The following is a 19,618-nucleotide window of genomic DNA, read 5'->3' on the forward strand; positions in this document are numbered from 1 at the left end:
TCCTTGTTATGTCCGTGATCACATCTGGGACTCCGAACAACCTTCGGTACATCAAAATATATAAACTCATAATGAAACTGTCATCGTAACGTTAAGCGTGCGGACCCTACGGGTTCGAGAACAATGTAGACATGACCGAGACACGTCTCTGGTCAATAACCAATAGCGGAACCTGGATGCTCATATTGGCTCCTACATATTCTACGAAGATCTTTTATCGGTCATGAAGGAAATATGCCCTAGAGGCAATAATAAAGTTATTATTTATTTCCTTGTATCATGATAAAAGTTTATTATTCATGCTAGAATTGTATTAACCGGAAACATAATACATGTGTGAATACATAGACAAACAGAGTGTCACTAGTATGCCTCTACTTGACTAGCTCGTTAATCAAAGATGGTTATGTTTCCTAACCATGGACAAAGAGTTGTTATTTGATTAACGGGATCACATCATTAGTTGAATGATCTGATTGACATGACCCATTCCTTGAGCTTAGCACCCGATCGTTTAGTATGTTGCTATTGCTTTCTTCATGACTTATACATGTTCCTATGACTATGAGATTATGCAACTCCCGTTTGCCAGAGGAACACTTTGTGTGCTACCAAACGTCACAACGTAACTGGGTGATTATAAAGGAGCTCTACAGGTGTCTCCAAAGGTACATGTTGGGTTGGCGTATTTCGAGATTAGGATTTGTCACTCCGATTGTCGGAGAGGTATCTCTGGGCCCTCTCGGTAATGCACATCACTTAAGCCTTGCAAGCAGTGCAACTAATGAGTTAGTTGCGGGATGATGTATTACGGAACGAGTAAAGAGACTTGCCAGTAACGAGATTGAACTAGGTATGGGATACCGACGATCGAATCTCGGGCAAGTAACATACCGATGACAAAGGGAACAACGTATGTTGTTATGCGGTCTGACCGATAAAAAGATCTTCATAGAATATGTAGGAACCAATATGGGCATCCAGGTCCCGCTATTGGTTATTGACCGGAGACGTGTCTTGGTCATGTCTACATTGTTCTCGAACCCGTAGGGTCCGCACGCTTAAGGTTTCGATGATAGTTATATAATGAGTTTATGCATTGATGTACCGAAGGTTGTTCGGAGTCCCGGATGTGATCACGGACATGATGAGGAGTCTCGAAATGGTCGAGACATAAAGATTGATATATTGGACGGCTATATTCGGACACCGGAAGTGTTCCGGGTGATTTCGGAGAAAACCGGAGAGCCGGAGGGTTACCGGAACCCCCCCAGGAGAAGTAATGGGCCATATGGGCCTTAGTGGAGAGAGAGAGGGGCAGACAAAGGTGGGCCGCGCGCCTCCTCCCCCCTGGTCCGAATTGGACTAGGAGAGGGGGGGCGGCACCCCCCTTTCCTTCTCCCTCCCCACTTCTTTCCCCCTCCTAGTAGGAGTCCTACTCCTACTAGGAGGAGGACTCCTCCTTGGCGCGCCATAGGGGCCAGCCGGCCTCCCCCCTTGATCCTTTATATACGGGGGCAGGGGGCACCCCTAGACACACAAGTTGATCCACGTGATCATATTCTTAGCCGTGTGCGGTGCCCCCTTCCACCATAGTCCTCGATAATATTGTAGCGGTGCTTAGGCGAAGCCCTGCGACAGTAGTACATCAAGATCGTCACCACGCCGTTGTGCTGATGGAACTCTTCCCCGACACTTTGCTGGATCGGAGTCCGGGGATCGTCATCGAGCTGAACGTGTGCTAGAACTCGGAGGTGCCGTAGTTTCGGTGCTTGATCGGTCGGGCCGTGAAGACGTACGACTACATCAACCAAGTTAACGCTTCCGTTGTCGATCTACAAGGGTACGTAGATCACACTCTCCCCCTCTCGTTGATATGCATCACCATGATCTTGCGTGTGCGTAGGAAAATTTTGAAATTACTACGAAACCCAACAGGTCAGACCGCATAACAACATACGTTGTTCCCTTTGTCATCGGTATGTTACTTGCCCGAGATTTGATCGTCGGTATCTCAATACCTAGTTCAATCTCGTTACCGGCAAGTCTCTTTACTCGTTCCATAATACATCACCCCGTAACTAACTTATTAGTTGCAATGCTTGCAAGGCTTATGTGATGTGCATTACCGAGAGGGCCCAGAGATACCTCTTCGACAATCGGAGTGATAAATCCTAATCTCGAAATACGCCAACCCAACAAGTACCTTCGGAGACACCTGTAGAGCACCTTTATAATCACCCAGTTACGTTGTGACGTTTGGTAGCACACAAAGTGTTCCTCCGGTAAACGGGAGTTGCATAATCTCATAGTCATAGGAACATGTATAAGTCATGAAGAAAGCAATAGCAACAAACTAAACGATCAAGTGCTAAGCTAACGAAATAGGTCAAGTCAATCACATCATTCTCCTAATGATGTGATCCCGTTAATCAAATGACAACTCATGTCTATGGTTAGGAAACATAACCATCTTTGATCAACGAGCTAGTCAAGTAGAGGCATACTAGTGACACTATGTTTGTCTATGTATTCACACATGTATTATGTTTCCGGTTAATACAATTCTAGCATGAATAACAAACATTTATCATGATATAAGGAAATAAATAATAACTTTATTATTGCCTCTAGGGCATTTTTCCTTCAAATACAATACTCCTTTCCAGCGCTTTACGTCGCCCGCCTCCCAATGCATCCCTGGTCATCTTGATGGCCTACAGGAGGCGCTTCACCTACAGCAGAATTTCGCGATAGGAATCCCTTCTTCACCTACAGCAAAATTTCGAGATCTCAACACTATCAGGCTAATACAAAGATCCATGAGAAGTGTGAACGCACCAACGTCTCCGGATATGCATGGACCGTACGGGTAACTGATTTGGGAAATGTAGGCGACGATGCTGGCATGGCCGACGGCACATGATGCATCTATAGTGAGACCGGCGGCGGCCAGCAGCACCGTGGTGGCCCAATTCGATAAGCCCGGCGGTCGAGTACCTGGAAGGCCAGTAGCCCACGCCCACGACGTTGGCAAAGTAGCTCGGGATGGCAGCGGCGAATCGCTGGGTCACCCGTGTCAGTGACCTCGAGGCGCCGTTGGCGCAAAGGGGAGCATGTTTCCACTATCGCAGATCTCCCATGCGACATCAATGGTCGACAGCATCAGTCTCTCTCGATGGACCAGATCATCCCTGTCGCGGTATTCGGGGAGAGGGGGTAGGCAGTGCCAAACAGCGGAGGGAGAGGCTTGACCTGGCAGGTTCTTGAGCGGTTTGACAGTTCTTTTTTTTCAAGGATAGCTGAATGCCCTTGCGTTGCTATGGGACATCCAAGATATATATATATATATATATATATATATATATATATTCATCAATAACCAGAAGGTTATTAATTCTACTTCGCAAACTTCGACAATGCATGCACATTTTAATTTTCGATCAAAAAACAAAGGTAACAAACTCCTATAACATTGGATAAAATACAAGAAATCAGTCTAACTGAAAATACCATGTCTATCTTAGAACGTCTATAATACCAATTAAGAAGTCTGCTACAAAACTTACTAACAGGTGGAAAAGGGGCAGCTAGTATCTCTCCAACAAACAAAATCATACCATACAAAATAGATTGCCTGCAGTCAATAAAACAGTAGTAGGGCATCTGAACAAAAAAATACATAGGGAAAATGGAACATGTCGTTTCAAAGATTACATTAATCATGTCAATGTTAACCACAATACTGAAGATAGGCCATAATGGCCACATGACCATCTGCACTGTACTGATAACGGAACTGCGTGTCTTCATTGCTATCATTATAGATTAACATATTTAATTGTTTTAGCACAAAGGTTCCATAATGTCAGGGTAAATTCAAGAATCTTCACACGCACTTAATAGACCATGTAATAGCATGTTGAAAACTACGCAGGAAAAGCATGGTTCCGAGATACTTAAGTCTTGAGGTCAGTCCAGTCTTACCACGAAAATGAGAAGGCCATATGATGTCTGGTGCAGCTCCCTATTCATCAGTAGAGAATCCTTCGATTTATTTACATGAAGATTCTTATTGGGCATGGCTGCATCAATCCGAGTATATATATCTAGATGATTGATTCCACACATGTGGAGCAGATATTGGAGATTATTAAGATTCTAGCTTATTCCAAACTTTATTTATTTTTATCCCAGTTCTAGACTTCTAATGTCTGTGAAAGAAGAAAATCTTGACCGGAACACAAAATGGCAACAATAAGAAAAAGTTATCACCGGAGCAATGCAGTTAAGAGTTCCGGATACCTTTCAGAAAGAAGTGACATATATTAGCATATTTTATTAGAACAATTCAATCTGCAAATTAGCAAACATGGACATTCCAGTGCATAGTAGTACGAAAAAGGTGAAAACAAGTGAAGTGTGACACAATGTAACAACTGAATCAACAAGGACATGTTAGAATGCGAACATATTGGAGATGAGAATTCCATTGACCTCTTGTTGGACTCTTCAAATCAGATCACTGATGGCGCTTCCAGCAGCGAGGCTTCCCCATGGCAAGACATCTTTCTGGCTATTGTAGCTCTGGAGGATTATGCCATCAGTAGATAATCTACCAGGACCTAAGGCTTCTCCATCCGTCCACGGCTGCAGCCGCATCCATATCGCCGTGGATGCTTTGCCATATCCGTCTGGACGAGCGCAGGCTCTTCATCACCAACCTCTTTTTTAGCCATGATGCCATGGTGGCCACAAGGCGGCTTGAAGCCACAAACGACATGCTTGAGCACACATCGCGATGTTGGGGGGGCACACCTGACAGCGACACCATGCAACGCGTCATGGCGGCGTTCATGGAGGCGTTGGCGCGATGCTAGCTCCCGGCATGGGCTGGCCTGTGCAGGGCACTACTCCTACCCCGTGCGGCGCCCACGCCACCATCGCACCCTATACCATGCAATTAAATTGGCAGACAGAGTGCAAAATAATGGAACAAAATTGACAGAAAGATGAACAATGTGCAAGTAGCAACCTCAAAATACGTGGACTACTCATTTTGAAGTTTCAGAAGAGTTGATCTCAGAAAACTTCAATTGAACGCAAGGCCGAGTAGCAATGTACCCGGATCAGCAACCTGATTTTTAGATGGTGTAGCTGGCAAATCTTCAAATCTAGTCCCCAAGAAGAAAATCAAGAGCAGATCATGAAGTTAATATACAGAGCTTCCAGAAATCACACATTCACCTACATCCAAAATGAAGCCTCCACCTGACAAAATCACATGCCTAGTTCTTATAGTGTCCCAAAGGCAGTATGTAAGGCAGCGGAATGGATGATCAAATTATAAAACACAATCTAGTATTTACCAGCGATTCAGTATCCTGCACGTTGGACTGGATCTCAGAGAGCCTCTGCTTCATCTTGTCTACTTAGATCTCACCATGTAAGACGAAACCAACAACAGCGAATAGAAATAGGCACGGGAAGAGAGGGTGGCGATCTTGGCGAAGACCTCGCAGACGCAGAGTCACAGTACTGGCGCTCGTAGCCCTGGAACACCTCGCTGCTTATGATTGCTCCTCTTGGTCGCCTTTCATGGCATGTATTAAAGATAAATGGTAGCTAACCAGACCTGGCCGCTGCCACCGCCGAGAGGAGGTTGAGTAGTCAGCCGTTTGCGTAGGTGAAAGCTGCTATGTACGTCCTTGATCCATCGCCTGCCGTCCAGGATTGACCCATGCACTTGAGACAGATAATACTGGGCGCGCATCGAAGCAGACTTCATTGCTATGTCCCGGATCCACCGCCCCCTGTCCTGCTTGACCCATCCACAGGAATCAACACCGGACGCACCGGCTCGTCGTCGATGCCAACGGGCTGTTTCATTGCGATGTCAAGGGGGACCGCGGAAGGGCCGCACTGGTGCCTGTGCTACGCGCTACTCGCTAGCGGCGTCAACTGGGAAGGGGCGGCTAGGGTTTGAACAGGGAGGAGGAGACACGGCTTGCGTGGATTTTTCGTTGGTTGCATGCGTGGGTATGACGGTTTTGCTGGTTCTTTCGCCGGATCGCATGGGGGTGGGACCACGTAATTAAGAAGAACGAATCACGTTTGGGGTGGAACGTACGCAGGGAAAACCAACAGCGCACGGGAGGGAGGCTCGACGAAGGGTTCGACGACGTAAGACGGGAAACGGAACACTGCGTTTCTTTTAGGTATTATTATATTATTATTAGAGAATTAGAGATTAGAGATAGAGATTAGAGATTAGAGATTATTTGTTTCCTAAAGTAAATTGCATTAATGAGAGAGATCCGTTGATTTGGCTAAGGTAGGAAAGAATCTATTATTTATTTGCTAAAGCAAATTGCATTAATGGGAGAGATCCGTTGATTTGGCTAAGGTAGGAAAGAATCTATTATTTGTTTCCTAAAGCAAATTGCATTAATGAGAGAGATTCATTGATTTGCCTAAGGTAGGAAAGTTAGATCCGTGATCTTTTGTCATTAGAAAAGTGTTGAAAATAAACCGTACCGGACTACCAACTCCTCCATTAGGTTTTTTTCGCTGGTTAATTTTTGTAGGTTTTTTTTCGCTGGATTGTCTTGGGTGCGATCGGAGGTTAGGCCCTGGAGTGCGTGGGGGCGGGTACGCGATTTTTTCGGTTCGTGGCGGCTCAGTGTGAGGTGAGATGAGGTACAAAAAAAACCATAGGAGGTGGGACGAAAAAAAATCTGAAAACGGGACTACCAACTGCTCCATTAAGAGTAGAGATCTATCAACATCTTAGCAATCAAAACACAATAGAAAGAATCTTAGGGGGGGGAAACAACAGAAAGTACCCCTAGCAGTCAACAAAAGGGTCAGCAGATTCATCCAAATAGGTAGTACCAGTTGAGCCAACCAACGGATAAATCCATCATGGTGCACTTCAACGCTGAATCGAACATCGTCCGGGCCTGCATTGTACATAATAATCTTGGATCGAGCAGATTTGGTAGACAAACCTTATGGCATACTCCCTTCATTTCTAAATACAAGTCTTTTTAGATATTAAGAAGGACTACACATATGGATATAGACGCATTTTAGAGTACAGATTTATTCATTTTGTTCCGTATGTAGTCCATAATTAAAATCTTTAAAAGATTCAGGAACGGAGGTTGTATGAATCTTCTTTTCGCTATATTAGTCTCCTCATTAATCTGACGTGTGCGTACAAAATACCATGGCTCTGACTCTATGATCAAAGTTGCGAAGATCTCCGTGACGAATGCATAGTCAATACAGGGCCAGATCTGAATCATCATAAATAAACGTCCACTGCACATAATTAATAATTTGTTTACATACAGACATACTGTACACTTTAAGCATACATTCTGCTCGTGTTTCATAACAATCATGTAGGACCAACTATCACGGAGGGCGTGCATGCTTTCCAGTGGAAATTTCATTTCACTTCTTTCCAGGTACACAGCCAATGCTGTACTATAATATATACACTGCTCGGAAATAATCAGGAAGACCTTTTGTTTCGTACACGTACACCACCAATCTCTCTTGTAAACATCACTGCAAGAGGTTGGAGAGCCCAGCCCTCACGCGTGTTCTTCATGAAATGACACGCAATTGTCATGCGTGTTCAGGAGAGAAAAGCTCAGGCAGTATACATGCCTCTTAGGCCTCCTCCTCGAGGGCGAACAATCTTGCCTCCACAGACACGGATAGAGTCGCAGAAATCTCTCTTCTTGAGAAACTTCTTGATATCTTCTAGTATGACCGGTGTGTTTTGGATTATCATCTTCTTGCACTGAATTACAATATGGTACGATTGAGAATGATACTACTGAAAATAGATACACTACACTTCAATAGAAGATATATTTAGATGCTTACCTTCTGTACGAAACTCTCTGTGTTGTTGCATCCTTTCAGAAGTATCTCGATTATCTTGAGCTGTCAATACCAGATCAATGGCAGGTTTAAGTTTCCTCTTTTGGCTAGTCACTCACTTTTACCACACAAAAGCTGTTAAGTAGATAGAGAGGCATCTGGGTGCCAGTGCAAATATGAAAGAAAACTGGCATTATTTATGTGCTGCATAAAAACCAAAAATGCACCTAATCCAGCACCAACACTTCCTGGCTGATAGGACTTTTAAACCGGGAGAAGCTCGACCAAGACTCATGTTCGCGAGTCTCGACTAGATTAGCATTCAGATATGGAACACCCTTGCTATCACCGGTTCTGTATCAGACCACCCTTGCCAGCATTGGCAGTTCCCAGCTAATACTCCCTCCGTCCGAAAAAAGCTTGTCCATTTGAGGGACAAGCTTTTTCGGATGGAGAGAGTAGGTTGCAAGTCAGCATTTGAAACCATAATCACCTACTCAACCCAACCCACCACTCCTTACAACTACGCTAGTTAATTGTCCGTGATATGCCATGTAGGAAATAAATTGATCAGTGAAAATAACATGCAACTGGCCACTCCCTACCATGTTCCATAACATTTCGGCATTGCATTAGTCACTAGGTTGTTGGCTCTACTTGATGTCTGAATTCCAAACTGAAGATAACCTGGACAAACAACCTAGTACTTGGGAGTGTTCGACAAGATAGGAAACTATAGATACACGATAAATCTTTCCCTGGTTTATGCTTGTACAAACAATCCCAATATGGACTGACTAGTAGTTTTCGTACTATAGAGCAGAGAGCTCCATCCTAGTGAGATAAACTACAGTATCAACATGGTGAATAATAGCAGAGAAATGAAGAGAAGAGTGACAAGGGTTGAGCTAAGTTATTCATTGCTATATCCTCTCCTAACATAAGAAAGATAAAGAAAGGGCTAATAAGCTCTTGAGAACTAGATTTCGATGTATACTCATACACCAAATGTAACTCGGGAGTTTCAGAACATAATAATTTAAAGAAATCAGACACAAAGGACATAGGAACGAACATAATAGTTCAAAAGGAAGAAATCGTATAAAGAATACCTCCATCTCAGGGTCTTCAAGACCAGCACGAATCTCATCAACAACCTCATGGCAAAGGGTGCAAGCATGTTCATGTCCTGGGAGGCGAATGTATGTAACTTCCTCACAAAGACTTGCTGATACGCAAAATTCTTCAGGGCTTAGAGAATCAATTTGTTCGAAGAACAGTGCTGCATAATAATCAACCAACTTTGTACACTGCCATGTAAAAATCAAGAGCACATTGAAATACGAAATGCTTGATTTAGAACATAGGTATAAGTACAATAACTATTTAAGAAATAGAGCATTCGATTTTACTTTTAAGTTAAAAAATACCTCTAACTTAAGTGAATGAAATTTCAAACAAGCTTGGTGAAGAGTATCTATAATTTCGATCCGTGTCTCATTCTCCTTCAAATAGAAGAGGGTTTCTGTGGCAAACTGCTCACAAAGTTGGCATAGTTGTGGACTTCCCTTTGTTGTAAGAGATACCGTGTTCTCATTTAATCTCTTTTCGACAACTACAACAAAATCAAATAAATAAGACATAAAAACTGATTCAAACAAGGATGAATATCCAAGTATTTGAAAACAAAATTCAAAAATATATTTGAAAATGTAGACAACAAGCAAACAAACAAAATTCTGAAAACAATAGTATGTAACAAGGTCATGTGTATTACTCATATATTATATTACACCCTAAACCCTAAGAACCAGTGACACAAAGATCTCGGTTAAGTAGGTCTCCGATGTGTAGAAGATTGATAGAAGATTATCGGTAATCATCAGCATGCTATGAGCCTGACTTTATCCTGGCATAATTAACAAGATTGGAACATATAAAAGTATTTGAAGTAGTAATCAGTGACAATTGTCTGTTGGTGAGTCCATGAGTGGATATACAGAAATTAGAGGGGCGAGGGAAAAAGATAGGCATTGATTAGTTTCTTTACATAGAGATAAGAGAGATAAAGGATTTGGGAATGGAGATCCCTCCTCATTCAACTTTATATTAATGTTTGAATAACGGATGCTCCTCACATTCAGATAAACAGATATAAAACCTTATACCTTCCATTCTCCTTCCTGAGAAGTGGACGGTTTCCGAATTAATTTTCAAGCCTGGAAGGATACAGGTACTTCCACTAGACTTGGGTCCAGACCAGTTCGCAACCAAATGAATATAGTGATAATTTTAGTTCCTACTTCTGGCTGGACCTCAAATATCCATGGGAGGATAACATAATCCTTGCATCTCAAACAGGGCCTAACATAGCATCATCATGTGCACTATTTTATGAATATCGATCTGGGAGTTCTAGTCACGATTTTGTGTTACCTTCAGTATATAATCTCGTATTACCATAATAGAAGGAAAATTCTACTCAGAAAAACAAAACAGCCGTTAGAAAATAAATCTTGTATTGCTTGCTTACAACTGGATGCAGGATCGAGGTTAAACGGCCACATACCAGTATGGTCCAAGGCCAAGATTCTACTGCCCAAAAGGACAACGCCAGTGATGAACAAAGCAAAAAGTCTTGAGCCCATTTTGTCTGTTAATAAAGAGATGGACAAGCAATTAAATGTAACAACTGCTCCCTCTGTCCCATAATATAAGAAAGTTTTTGACACTAGTGTAGTGTCAAAAACGCTCTTATATTATGGGACGGAGGGAGTATACAAAAGAGAGAAGTATATACATAATAACATCAAAATTTTGCTAATTCTTAAAAGATGATTCAAGGTTAACTGAGGTAAATCTACAGATAATTAATTTCCCTTCATATACAAATCTGAAAAAAGGTCTCAGTTCCATCTTCCTTCTTGTATGTATCACATGCTACATTTTAGTTCCTTACAAAAAAACATGCATCCAGTCTAGCATGTGTAGAACTTGAACCAAAACATTCTAACAGTTCGAAAGGAAAGCACTACATTAAATAAACGGAATATGGCTGTATGCTCCAAAATCTAGATAAGACTTATGTGCTAGTTCACCATCGCCAAGGCACCAGCTGTTCCCCTTTCTGCATTCTTCTAAGAAGATACTCAGAATGCAGAGAAACTAACCCAATGGTATGGACAAACAGTAAATTTGATTTGCAGAACTAATGGTGAGCAAAGGTGACATATAAACTCCTCAAATCCTTTTGAAAAGGTTTTTTTTTTTTGCACAAGTACTTCCTCTGAAGTTGGACTTAACATTAAGAACCAGGAATAACAATTCAATTACTCCTTCCGATCCATATTAATTGTCGCTGTTTAGTGCAAACTGTGTACTAAATCAACCACAATTAATATGGATTGGAGAGGGAGTACTATTTTCTTGAACTACTATTATTGCCTTCAAAAGAAATCAAACAGCTATGAGCCATCAAAAGATGCCAGGCTTTTCTCCACGAATTTCACATGCATCTATCGGAAACACAAGCAAACAAGTGCTAGTTGAAGATGTGGAGATAGACTAGCAGCTGGCATGATATCGCAACCCCTGAACCGGATCTACTCTTAAACAGGGTGAAATTCTTTGCGTCTACCTTAAGTTCGGATGAGGATCTTGGGCCGACCGACCAATGGGAGCGGAGGGCGGCGCGGGGCGGTGCTTCCTGTGCGGACGGCCGAGCGCCGGCCGCGGCGGAGACAAGCGGGAGCGAGAAGAGCTAGGCAGAGGCAGGGAGGAGATGTTTCGAGAACACCACGCCGTTGACTGGATTTGTTGCGGCCACTAGGGCATCTGTTATTTTCTGATTTTCCACGCTTTATTAAATCCAAAAGGTTAAAAAATAGTATTTATACTCTACGCTTTTAATAAATTTTATAAAAAGTACCAGTGTTAAAACGTCCCATTTGACAAAAATATGTTCTGTTTGTTATTTCAAAACTATTTCTACCAGAAAATGTTCATCACATATAAAATGTTCACACAATTCATGGAATTGTTCAAATATGTACCATCTAAAGTATTTCATTTTCTCCCTAATTTTAGCCCCACTAGCTCCGTACATATTGCGTGTGTTGTTGATGTGAGGTTACGAGTAGACCCTTTGCGCTCTTAGCTACAATGTCACATCTAAATATTGTGGGTGGGCCACACGAAAGTCCCACCAGCTCGGAGCCTATCACACGAGGCCTTAATGCTTCGGCGGTGGGATTCCCTTGCGCTGCCTATGATGGTTGCGTGATGGGGTCTACAACACAGCCACCGCAATGTTGGCGTCCATAGCGAAGGGTTGTTTTCTTAATGATATTAGCGTGATGGCAGACTCGAGGGAAAGCATGAGAACACTCCATCCCACGTGAGAGATGGACTATGTTAGGTACAATGAAGAAAGTGGCGTGTTGATATAGACGAGGGTGATGACAACAAATCATGATGGTTATGGAGGCGATGGAGATTAAAGTACTTTTTTTCTCAATTGATTACACATAGCACGGTGAGCTTTCTAAAATACAACTAGTAAAATATATATATATATGATTGCGGTGACACCATGACCTCATGCTATCATTCGAGGTGTTCGTCTAGGTTGCTCATGGAGTCTTCAAGGTGCAACTGGAGTAGCGTTGGACGCTGTCAGGAGCATGAGCCTACAGGGTATAATGTATGTCAACGTCAACATCTCCTAGTCGGCTTCTTCTCAGGTCCATCCTGATTCTACCGTCTACTAGTCGAATTCCTTTAGGCACCATGGCGGAGGGTATGTTGATCTTGATTACCCTGAAGTCATGATCGGGCTTTATGAGATGTCTACTTTAGTTGTGACTTGGCTTTGATACCCTATGTTACGCCTTCTCGCAATTCATGGCTAGAAGGTGGGCAACATGAGCCATTTATTTTTGTAGTTGTGGTGTGGATAATGAGCTCTAGGGAGTTCGTTTCAAAAGAAATTAAATGTATATTTAAAAGTTCTAAAAATATGATCCCTTTTCTAGAAATACATACACATCCTTTTCAATTATATGTAAAGTTTCATCATCAAATTCTATGTAGGCTACACAAAAGGACAAATATATTGCCTAAATACAACGAAGAAAAAACCTATTTTAATCTATGTATTTGTCTTTTTTCATATAGCATGTGTGCTTATATGTTCTTGAAATTTTGTACATGTATATACTACAAATATATGCTTATGTTATACTTATATTTTTTCAGATTTTTTGAGGTGTGGAAATATCATTTTATGAAAAAACATTTAAAGGGCTTTGTGGCGCTCGGCCTCCATATCCACTTCTCGCATATTTTTTCTCAAAGAAAATCCAATACGCACCCCAAGTACCCCATTTCTTCTGCCGCTTCCGTCCAGCCCAAAAAGACTATCAAGCCCAGCCCAACCCAAACCCAACCCAAGCCCTGACACCGCACTCTCCGACCGAACCCAGATCTGCGGGCGAGCACCATCCACAGAGTCCGCTGGCGCGGCCGCACACGAGCCGCGACCCGCCGACCCACGCCGAGTGCCGGACAACGCGTCGCCGGTCCCATCCGTCAGCGAAGCACACATCACAAGCCAAGCCAGCCGTCATCGACCGAGCCCACTCCGACCGACCCCACAGCGAGCCCAGAAGAGGCGCAGCACAGCACACTCCTCCGGCACCGAGCCCTCCGCCCCGCCCCGCGCCCGACCCGAAACCCCAGCCGATCGGCGGCGGCCGGCCGGCGGAGATGTCGCTGACGGAGGTCAGGATCGGCGAGGAGGTGTGGCTCACCTGCCTCTCCCACGCCCTCACCACCGAGACCGAGGAGGTCATGGGCCTCCTCCTCGGCGACGTCGTGGTTCGCCCCCCTCCCCTCCCACCTACCCGTTCCCCTCCCCTCCCCGCTCCCCCCCTCGCGAATGTCTGAGATCGCGCTGATTCCCCTCTCTCCCTGCCCGCAGTCCTCCAGCAAGGGCGGCTCCACGGCGGTGATATGGGGCGCGTCGCCGCAGATGAGGTGCGAGCGGAAGAAGGACCGCGTCGAGGTCAACCCCGAGCTGCTCGCCGCCGCGTCGGCGCAGGCCGAGATATCCTTCTTTACTTCCCCCTCTCATTTAGTTTCTTAGTATTAGTACTATTTGGTGTTGTGTGGATTGAGTTTACAGTAGGGTTTTGGGGATGTTGGCCTTAACTCTGCTAGCACGTAATGACGGCCACCATCGGGAAGACGACCCGGGTGATCGGCTGGTACCACTCGCACCCGCATATCACCGTCCTGCCTTCCCATGTAGGTAAGCAAGCCACACGAATTCCCTCGCATTGGCGGTCTATTGTGTGCCCACTGCCCAGGGCTGTGTTTCACTATGCTCAAGTGCCTTCTGTTCTGGCAACCCTGTGGTATGCATTGATTTGCCACAAACCTGTGACGTGATACTACATAGTTTTTATCTATGCAGCTTGAGAATTTACTAGCAAGTTTGTTTTGTCCTAGCCATGCTATTTTTAAATATGCAACCCTTCAATTATCCCCATTAGTGTTCGCTTGCCCATTTTGGAAAACGGATGCCAATATGTTGTGGGCTGTGGTAGCTAATCACCTATGCTTTTGTCTATTTGGGATAGGGAGTTCCATATTTAGCTATGTAGCTTTGCTCCGGAATTTCCGGTATAGCACCAACCCTATACTGTCCTGAATACAAGGGTCCATTACTGGCCACTAACCAATTGACGACAACAAAATAGAAATCTAGACAATTTGCTAGTGCATCTGCTTTTATGCTTTGCCTCTCTTATGAGATGGTGCCCATCTGCAGTGAGGCTAAACTTTGACTTTTTTTCTCCAGATGTGCGTACCCAGGCTATGTTTCAGTTGCTAGATCCAGGCTTTGTTGGGCTGATATTTTCCTGTTTTAGTGAAGATGCTCAAAAGGTAGGAAAGCTTATACTCTGTGTACACATTAAGGTTACTTCCTATCTGGGACACTTATGCATGGTTTTGTCTCGCTGAATCGTATTTTGATGTTGCCACAGGTTGGGAAAATCCAAGTGATTGCCTTCCAGTCACTTGATGGGACACAGAACACACAGCGTGCTATTGTTCCTGTTATTACCAATCCTGTCATTAACCTTGAACCATCTTGGAGTTCATCCGATAGCTCATTAGCATTGATTGAGGGCATTGAACAGGACACTGGAGATTCTAGAGCTTCAAACGGAAGCAAGGTTTATTTTGATACTGGGTGTTGTGGTATTACAGCATTTAATTCCATGACGTCTTTCCATTTTGTCTGAGGGTGTGAGGGGTGTTGATTATCACTCCATCATTGTATTCTTTCCTACGGGATGGAGCATGTTTAAAGCTGGCGCCTACTTTGCACATGCCAATGTAAGAAAAAGAGCGTTTAAACTATGTTGCTATCATTTTTGGATCAAAAAAACTTAAAACGAATGAATAAATTGAGCCTTTAGTTTAGTCTTTTGATTAGAGTAGAGGTTGCGGGAGAGCAGAGCATACTGCCATACAATAAAAGATATTCAGGAAAACAAATCCATTTGTTATTTATGTTAACGGCCTAGGTGGCTGTCTTAGACTGGAAAGCTTGACTACATGTTCACTAAATGTTAACCCTCAAAAGTGGGCACGCCTATGATGTGAAGCATCTTTTGATTTCACATCAAGAGTCCATGATGATGGACATAAAAAGAAGTCAAGCTATGCATCACCATCCAACCCAAGTAATGGTTGAACAGTAAATAGGCTAACGGAGTATTCCACAAATGTGGGATAAATTGATTGCAATCGCCTATTTTGCCTAAAAAGTTTAGTTCAGCGGGTTAACCAAAGGTGCATTGTGAGTATTGTAGACTTTGGGCCCAGTTTTTGGCAAGCAGCATGTGATGCTGGATGCTGAATCTCTAAAATTCTAGTGGTTTGAGCACTTTTTATGATCTGAAATAATGGGTCAACTATTTAACAATGTGTTTTGGCAAGAAAAAATAGTAAGCATGAACTATGACAACTATTTCATTGGGTATTAGTATATATAAATGGTGCTCGACAGGTGGAGGGGAGCCAGTAAGTAACATGTCATATGAAACAATTTTGTAATAAAGAAATTTCAGGATAATTTCAGAATTTTTCATTGAAGTCGCAGCAGTTTAATGTGTAGCTGGCTTTGGAAGCGAATATGAAACAACCCAGTAGAGACATTATGTTCAGGGAGCTTTTGTCTTGATGAATTATTTAATTGTATAGATATGGTATTTGGTTCTGATGTTAAAACTGACACCTGCTGATCAGCAAAGCCCCATAATTTCCTCAACGTTTGTGCTCAGAAGTTTCAGGTTGATGCTTTCCGACTTGAATGTGCAGGTCTAGATATATTGCAACCAAATGATGAGTAGATATCTATACTAATGTTTTTTTAAACGTGGTAACAAACTGCCAGATAGATCAGAAATTCAGAACAATGAAGCACACTTAACTGTTTCTACATTTTGTTTGGACGAGCCCATCCCCTGATTTACCAGTTGGGAGCATACTTTGTCTCTGTTGTTAATTGCTTATGTAAAAGTTGCTTGGTTTATGCTGCTCCGTTGAATTTTTGTAGCTTCTAAGTACCAATTCAGGGTAACTTGCGCTAGGAGCCATAGTTAATCAGTGCACTATTCTGTGGGTTTGTACTTACCAGTACATTATCAAATTATTTATGCATGTACTTATGTTTTTAGGTCTGGGGAAGATCTCAGGATATGGATCTGTATCCTTCTTTGGACACAAATCATTCGGCAAGACATCTACCAATAGAAAACGCTATTGTTCCTTTCGAACCGGAAAACAGTGCTGGGCCCTCTATTGATCAAGATGGTTCAGATCTGTCCCCAAGCATACAGGAGGCTTTGCACCGGTCAACCATGGACATAAGGTATATGAATTTCCTGCACAAAATCTTTTATTTATTAAGCAAACTGTATATATAGTTTCCAGAAATCTTAAGCACTGTATGTTAGCCTTTACTCTTTTTTTGCCCTTGATAACTTTTTCAGCAGTTCAAAATATTTTCGGACAAGATATGTTATCTGAACCTAGGAGTTCTTCCTGGAATGTTTGTCTATCAGCTAGTATGATGGCATATTAATATCTTTCTCAGGGTGCTAGAGTCACATACTCTTGGGTTCCATGTTAAAACAAACTAATGGCTATATACCTTAGTAATATTAAACAAAGCTATATGGCTTATGTTTCGAGTTTTCCAATGCCATCTAATCACTTTGGCAATGTTCTTTTATGAGTAAAGCATTATTAACGCCTAAAATGTTACCAAGCAGGCTTTGTTGTCGTTAGGATGATGGGATTTGTCTGGAATTTTTTAGGATTTTGAAGTAAGCGTAATGGACTTGGATCGAATTCTCTCATATTGAAAGAGTCCCTTAGGAGGTGTTTGGCAACAGAAACATTAACGGCAACGTTAACGTAATCAGATCACACTGTTAACGGAGGTGTAATGAGATTTTTCAAAGTTTGTTTGGTTCACGTTGGCGTAAAGGTATTGCTTACCATCGCTATGTTCTTGCTCGGCCCGCCTGCTGCTCGCCGGCCACCATCGTCCCCGTAGATGGCCTGCTCTTGCTCGGCCCCAGCCGCTCAAGATCTCAAACGCCGCCGGCCACCATCATCCCTGTAGATGGCCTGCTCTTGCTTGGCCCCTGCCGCCAAGATCTCAAACGCCGCCGGCCGCCTCCGAAATCAAGCCTGCAAGCCGCTCGGATCTTGTGCGCTGCACCACTGGCTGTCCCCGAGCATGTGCGCTGCCATCCGCATCCGATCTCAAGCGCCGCCGGCTGCTCCGATTTGGAACTCTTCCTGTTCGTCAGGCAACCATGGCTGATGGCGAAGGAGTTGACTATGACCGGTTGGGCAAGGCAGTTGTTGCGAGGGAGACGAAGGGGGGCTCGAAGGGGATGGGGGAGGCGCCGGCGCCGAACTCGAAGGAGATTGGGGAGGCGGCAGCGGAAGAGCATGAAGGGGTCGTGCGGGGAGGAGGGGGCTCGTGGGGCAGGATACCGCGACCTTACCGGTGAGGGGTGGGCGGTATCGATCCATAACTGGGCCGGACCCGTTTACAGAGGGATGCGTTTACGTCGTGGAGTAAACAAACACGAGCAACGTTTTTCCTTTACGGCGTAAATAGGTGACGGGCAAATATCGCCAAAACAAACACCTCCTTAGTGTTGTCCTAAGCATGTTCTCCTATACAACTTTGTTGTGATTTACAGTTACAATCATCATTCTTAACTAGTGTATGATGTATCACATGATATGAACATCCTATGACTTGTCTTTCATCATTCTTCATGCCCTGCGGACCTGTTAAGTGCAGGATGCTGTGCTTTAACATGACGATATATTAGTTTCTAATTTACAGTTTATTGCTGATAGTGGTGCAGAGTATAAAAGGAAGGAGGTGCCACTTAAAGTATTCCCTACAAGGCATCTGCTAAAGCTGGACACTACGTTGAGTTCGTACTGTGATATGCAGCGTGTCCTTTTTGAAGAGGAACAATCAGCATATAACCAAGCCATGCTTCAGAATATTTGGTAATTCAAGTTCCTTAATGAAAATGTAATATCAGGATGCTTTGTCTCACCGTAAAGGTTGCACTTGTTTTGTTCGTTTGTGCAGTGATGGGAAGATGCACCCACTTACATCTATGCACCATACCTCCACATATAATGCTTCTCTATGCAAACTGATGGAATACTGGTGAGCGCAAAATCTTCTTTTTCTTCTTCTGCTTATCCAAATACAGTGACTGCTCATAGTGTGTAATCGGCTGCTAACATATCGTGCTTGTGCTGTCTTAGCTTGAGCCCTGCTATAACTGTGCTTCAGGACCGTGTGAAAGAAAACGAACTTCGGGTGAGTGGACTAGATTTCATTGTATGGCGCTGTTTGGTCGTTCCAGGACTAATGGCTATTTGCTCATTGCAAACAGTTAGCTATGCTAGTGGAGGAGGCTAAACAACTGGAGGCCGAGCAGAGCACGAAAACTGGCTCTCCTCGCCGTGCGATGCCCGGAGGGACTACCAGTGGCATCACTTCGCCAAGGGGCCAGGACAAGTACCCTTCCGGCAGACAAGGGGGCCCTATAAGCCCTAGCAGCAGCGGCCGGAGGAAGGCTCCTTGACTCGGACCTTGCTCGCCATTATGTCATGATGGATAGTCCGATTCTGGGCCCTGCCTGATGCTTTCTGGAACCCCAAACCTGTCCCTTCGCGCGAGGGGTGAAGTCGCAATGCAAATGTACATACGCATCTCCTTTCAGCGCCTGGCCCGCCGTCCTTCTGTGGAAGTAACCAACCAACAGTGGTTCCCTTTTGCTTTGTGTTGTCCTTGCGCCAAATCCTTTTGCCTGGTTGCGCTGAGCTTGTAATGTGTACTCACTGACGCGACGAGTCTCGGGGCAGTGGTTGCGCTGAGCTTGTAATGTGTACTCACTGGCGCGACGAGTCTCGGGCAGGCTTTCTAGTTGGAAGAAACTCTTGTACCAATCCTGTTGTCGAAATGTTCAGGGGAAGCCTCGCTTGCCTAAGTGCTCTCGCCCTGCGGTGGTCTCTAATGTTAACAGCCGTACAAGGACGATGGGACTCGGGCGAGCCCCGGAGGCCGTCCGGCAGCGGTGACAACTTGTCCCACTCT

The 19,618-nt window shown here is 43.9% G+C and overlaps 2 protein-coding genes across 4 annotated transcripts; one reads left to right on the top strand and one right to left on the bottom strand.

The window, feature by feature from the left end:
- Positions 1 to 7,312: 7,312 nt before the first annotated feature.
- LOC125527075 (proactivator polypeptide-like 1) lies at positions 7,313 to 11,737 on the bottom strand. Of its 3 annotated transcripts, XM_048691653.1 has the most exons (7): positions 11,537 to 11,737; positions 10,469 to 10,552; positions 10,336 to 10,377; positions 9,330 to 9,514; positions 9,012 to 9,209; positions 7,903 to 7,962; positions 7,313 to 7,816 (listed from the first exon to the last, which is right to left on the bottom strand). In XM_048691653.1, the coding sequence occupies exons 2-7, from the start codon at positions 10,545 to 10,547 to the stop codon at positions 7,664 to 7,666; spliced, it is 717 nt and encodes a 238-aa protein (XP_048547610.1). In that variant the 5' UTR covers positions 10,548 to 10,552; positions 11,537 to 11,737; the 3' UTR covers positions 7,313 to 7,663. The 3 variants fall into 3 exon arrangements, with proteins under 3 accessions (XP_048547610.1, XP_048547626.1, XP_048547618.1); XM_048691669.1 differs by lacking the exon at positions 10,336 to 10,377; XM_048691661.1 differs by lacking the exon at positions 10,336 to 10,377 and having other exon boundaries at positions 10,433 to 10,552.
- A 1,796-nt stretch (positions 11,738 to 13,533) lies between these two features.
- On the top strand, positions 13,534 to 19,511 carry LOC125527101 (lys-63-specific deubiquitinase BRCC36-like). The gene is made up of 10 exons (XM_048691677.1): positions 13,534 to 13,776; positions 13,880 to 14,005; positions 14,122 to 14,209; positions 14,762 to 14,847; positions 14,949 to 15,140; positions 16,650 to 16,843; positions 18,358 to 18,516; positions 18,602 to 18,682; positions 18,784 to 18,838; positions 18,915 to 19,511. Exons 1-10 carry the CDS (start codon positions 13,666 to 13,668, stop codon positions 19,104 to 19,106), a joined length of 1,284 nt encoding a protein of 427 aa, XP_048547634.1. The 5' UTR covers positions 13,534 to 13,665; the 3' UTR covers positions 19,107 to 19,511.
- Positions 19,512 to 19,618: the final 107 nt, after the last annotated feature.

The sequence above is a fragment of the Triticum urartu genome, chromosome 1 (genome assembly GCF_003073215.2).
Source record: "Triticum urartu cultivar G1812 chromosome 1, Tu2.1, whole genome shotgun sequence".
In the NCBI taxonomy this organism is placed as follows: domain Eukaryota; kingdom Viridiplantae; phylum Streptophyta; class Magnoliopsida; order Poales; family Poaceae; genus Triticum; species Triticum urartu.

Coding starts and splice junctions, on each gene's coding strand:
- LOC125527075 (XM_048691653.1), bottom strand. CDS start 10,547: ATGGGCTCAAGACTTTTTGCTTTGTTCATCACTGGCGTTGTCCTTTTG. Junction 10,378..10,468: donor CTTGGCCTTGGACCATACTG/GTATGTGGCCGT, acceptor TTTTCTGAGTAG/AATTTTCCTTCTATTATGGT. Junction 9,210..9,329: donor TTCATTCACTTAAGTTAGAG/GTATTTTTTAAC, acceptor TTTACATGGCAG/TGTACAAAGTTGGTTGATTA.
- LOC125527101 (XM_048691677.1), top strand. CDS start 13,666: ATGTCGCTGACGGAGGTCAGGATCGGCGAGGAGGTGTGGCTCACCTGC. Junction 16,844..18,357: donor CGGTCAACCATGGACATAAG/GTATATGAATTT, acceptor TATTGCTGATAG/TGGTGCAGAGTATAAAAGGA. Junction 18,517..18,601: donor GCCATGCTTCAGAATATTTG/GTAATTCAAGTT, acceptor TCGTTTGTGCAG/TGATGGGAAGATGCACCCAC.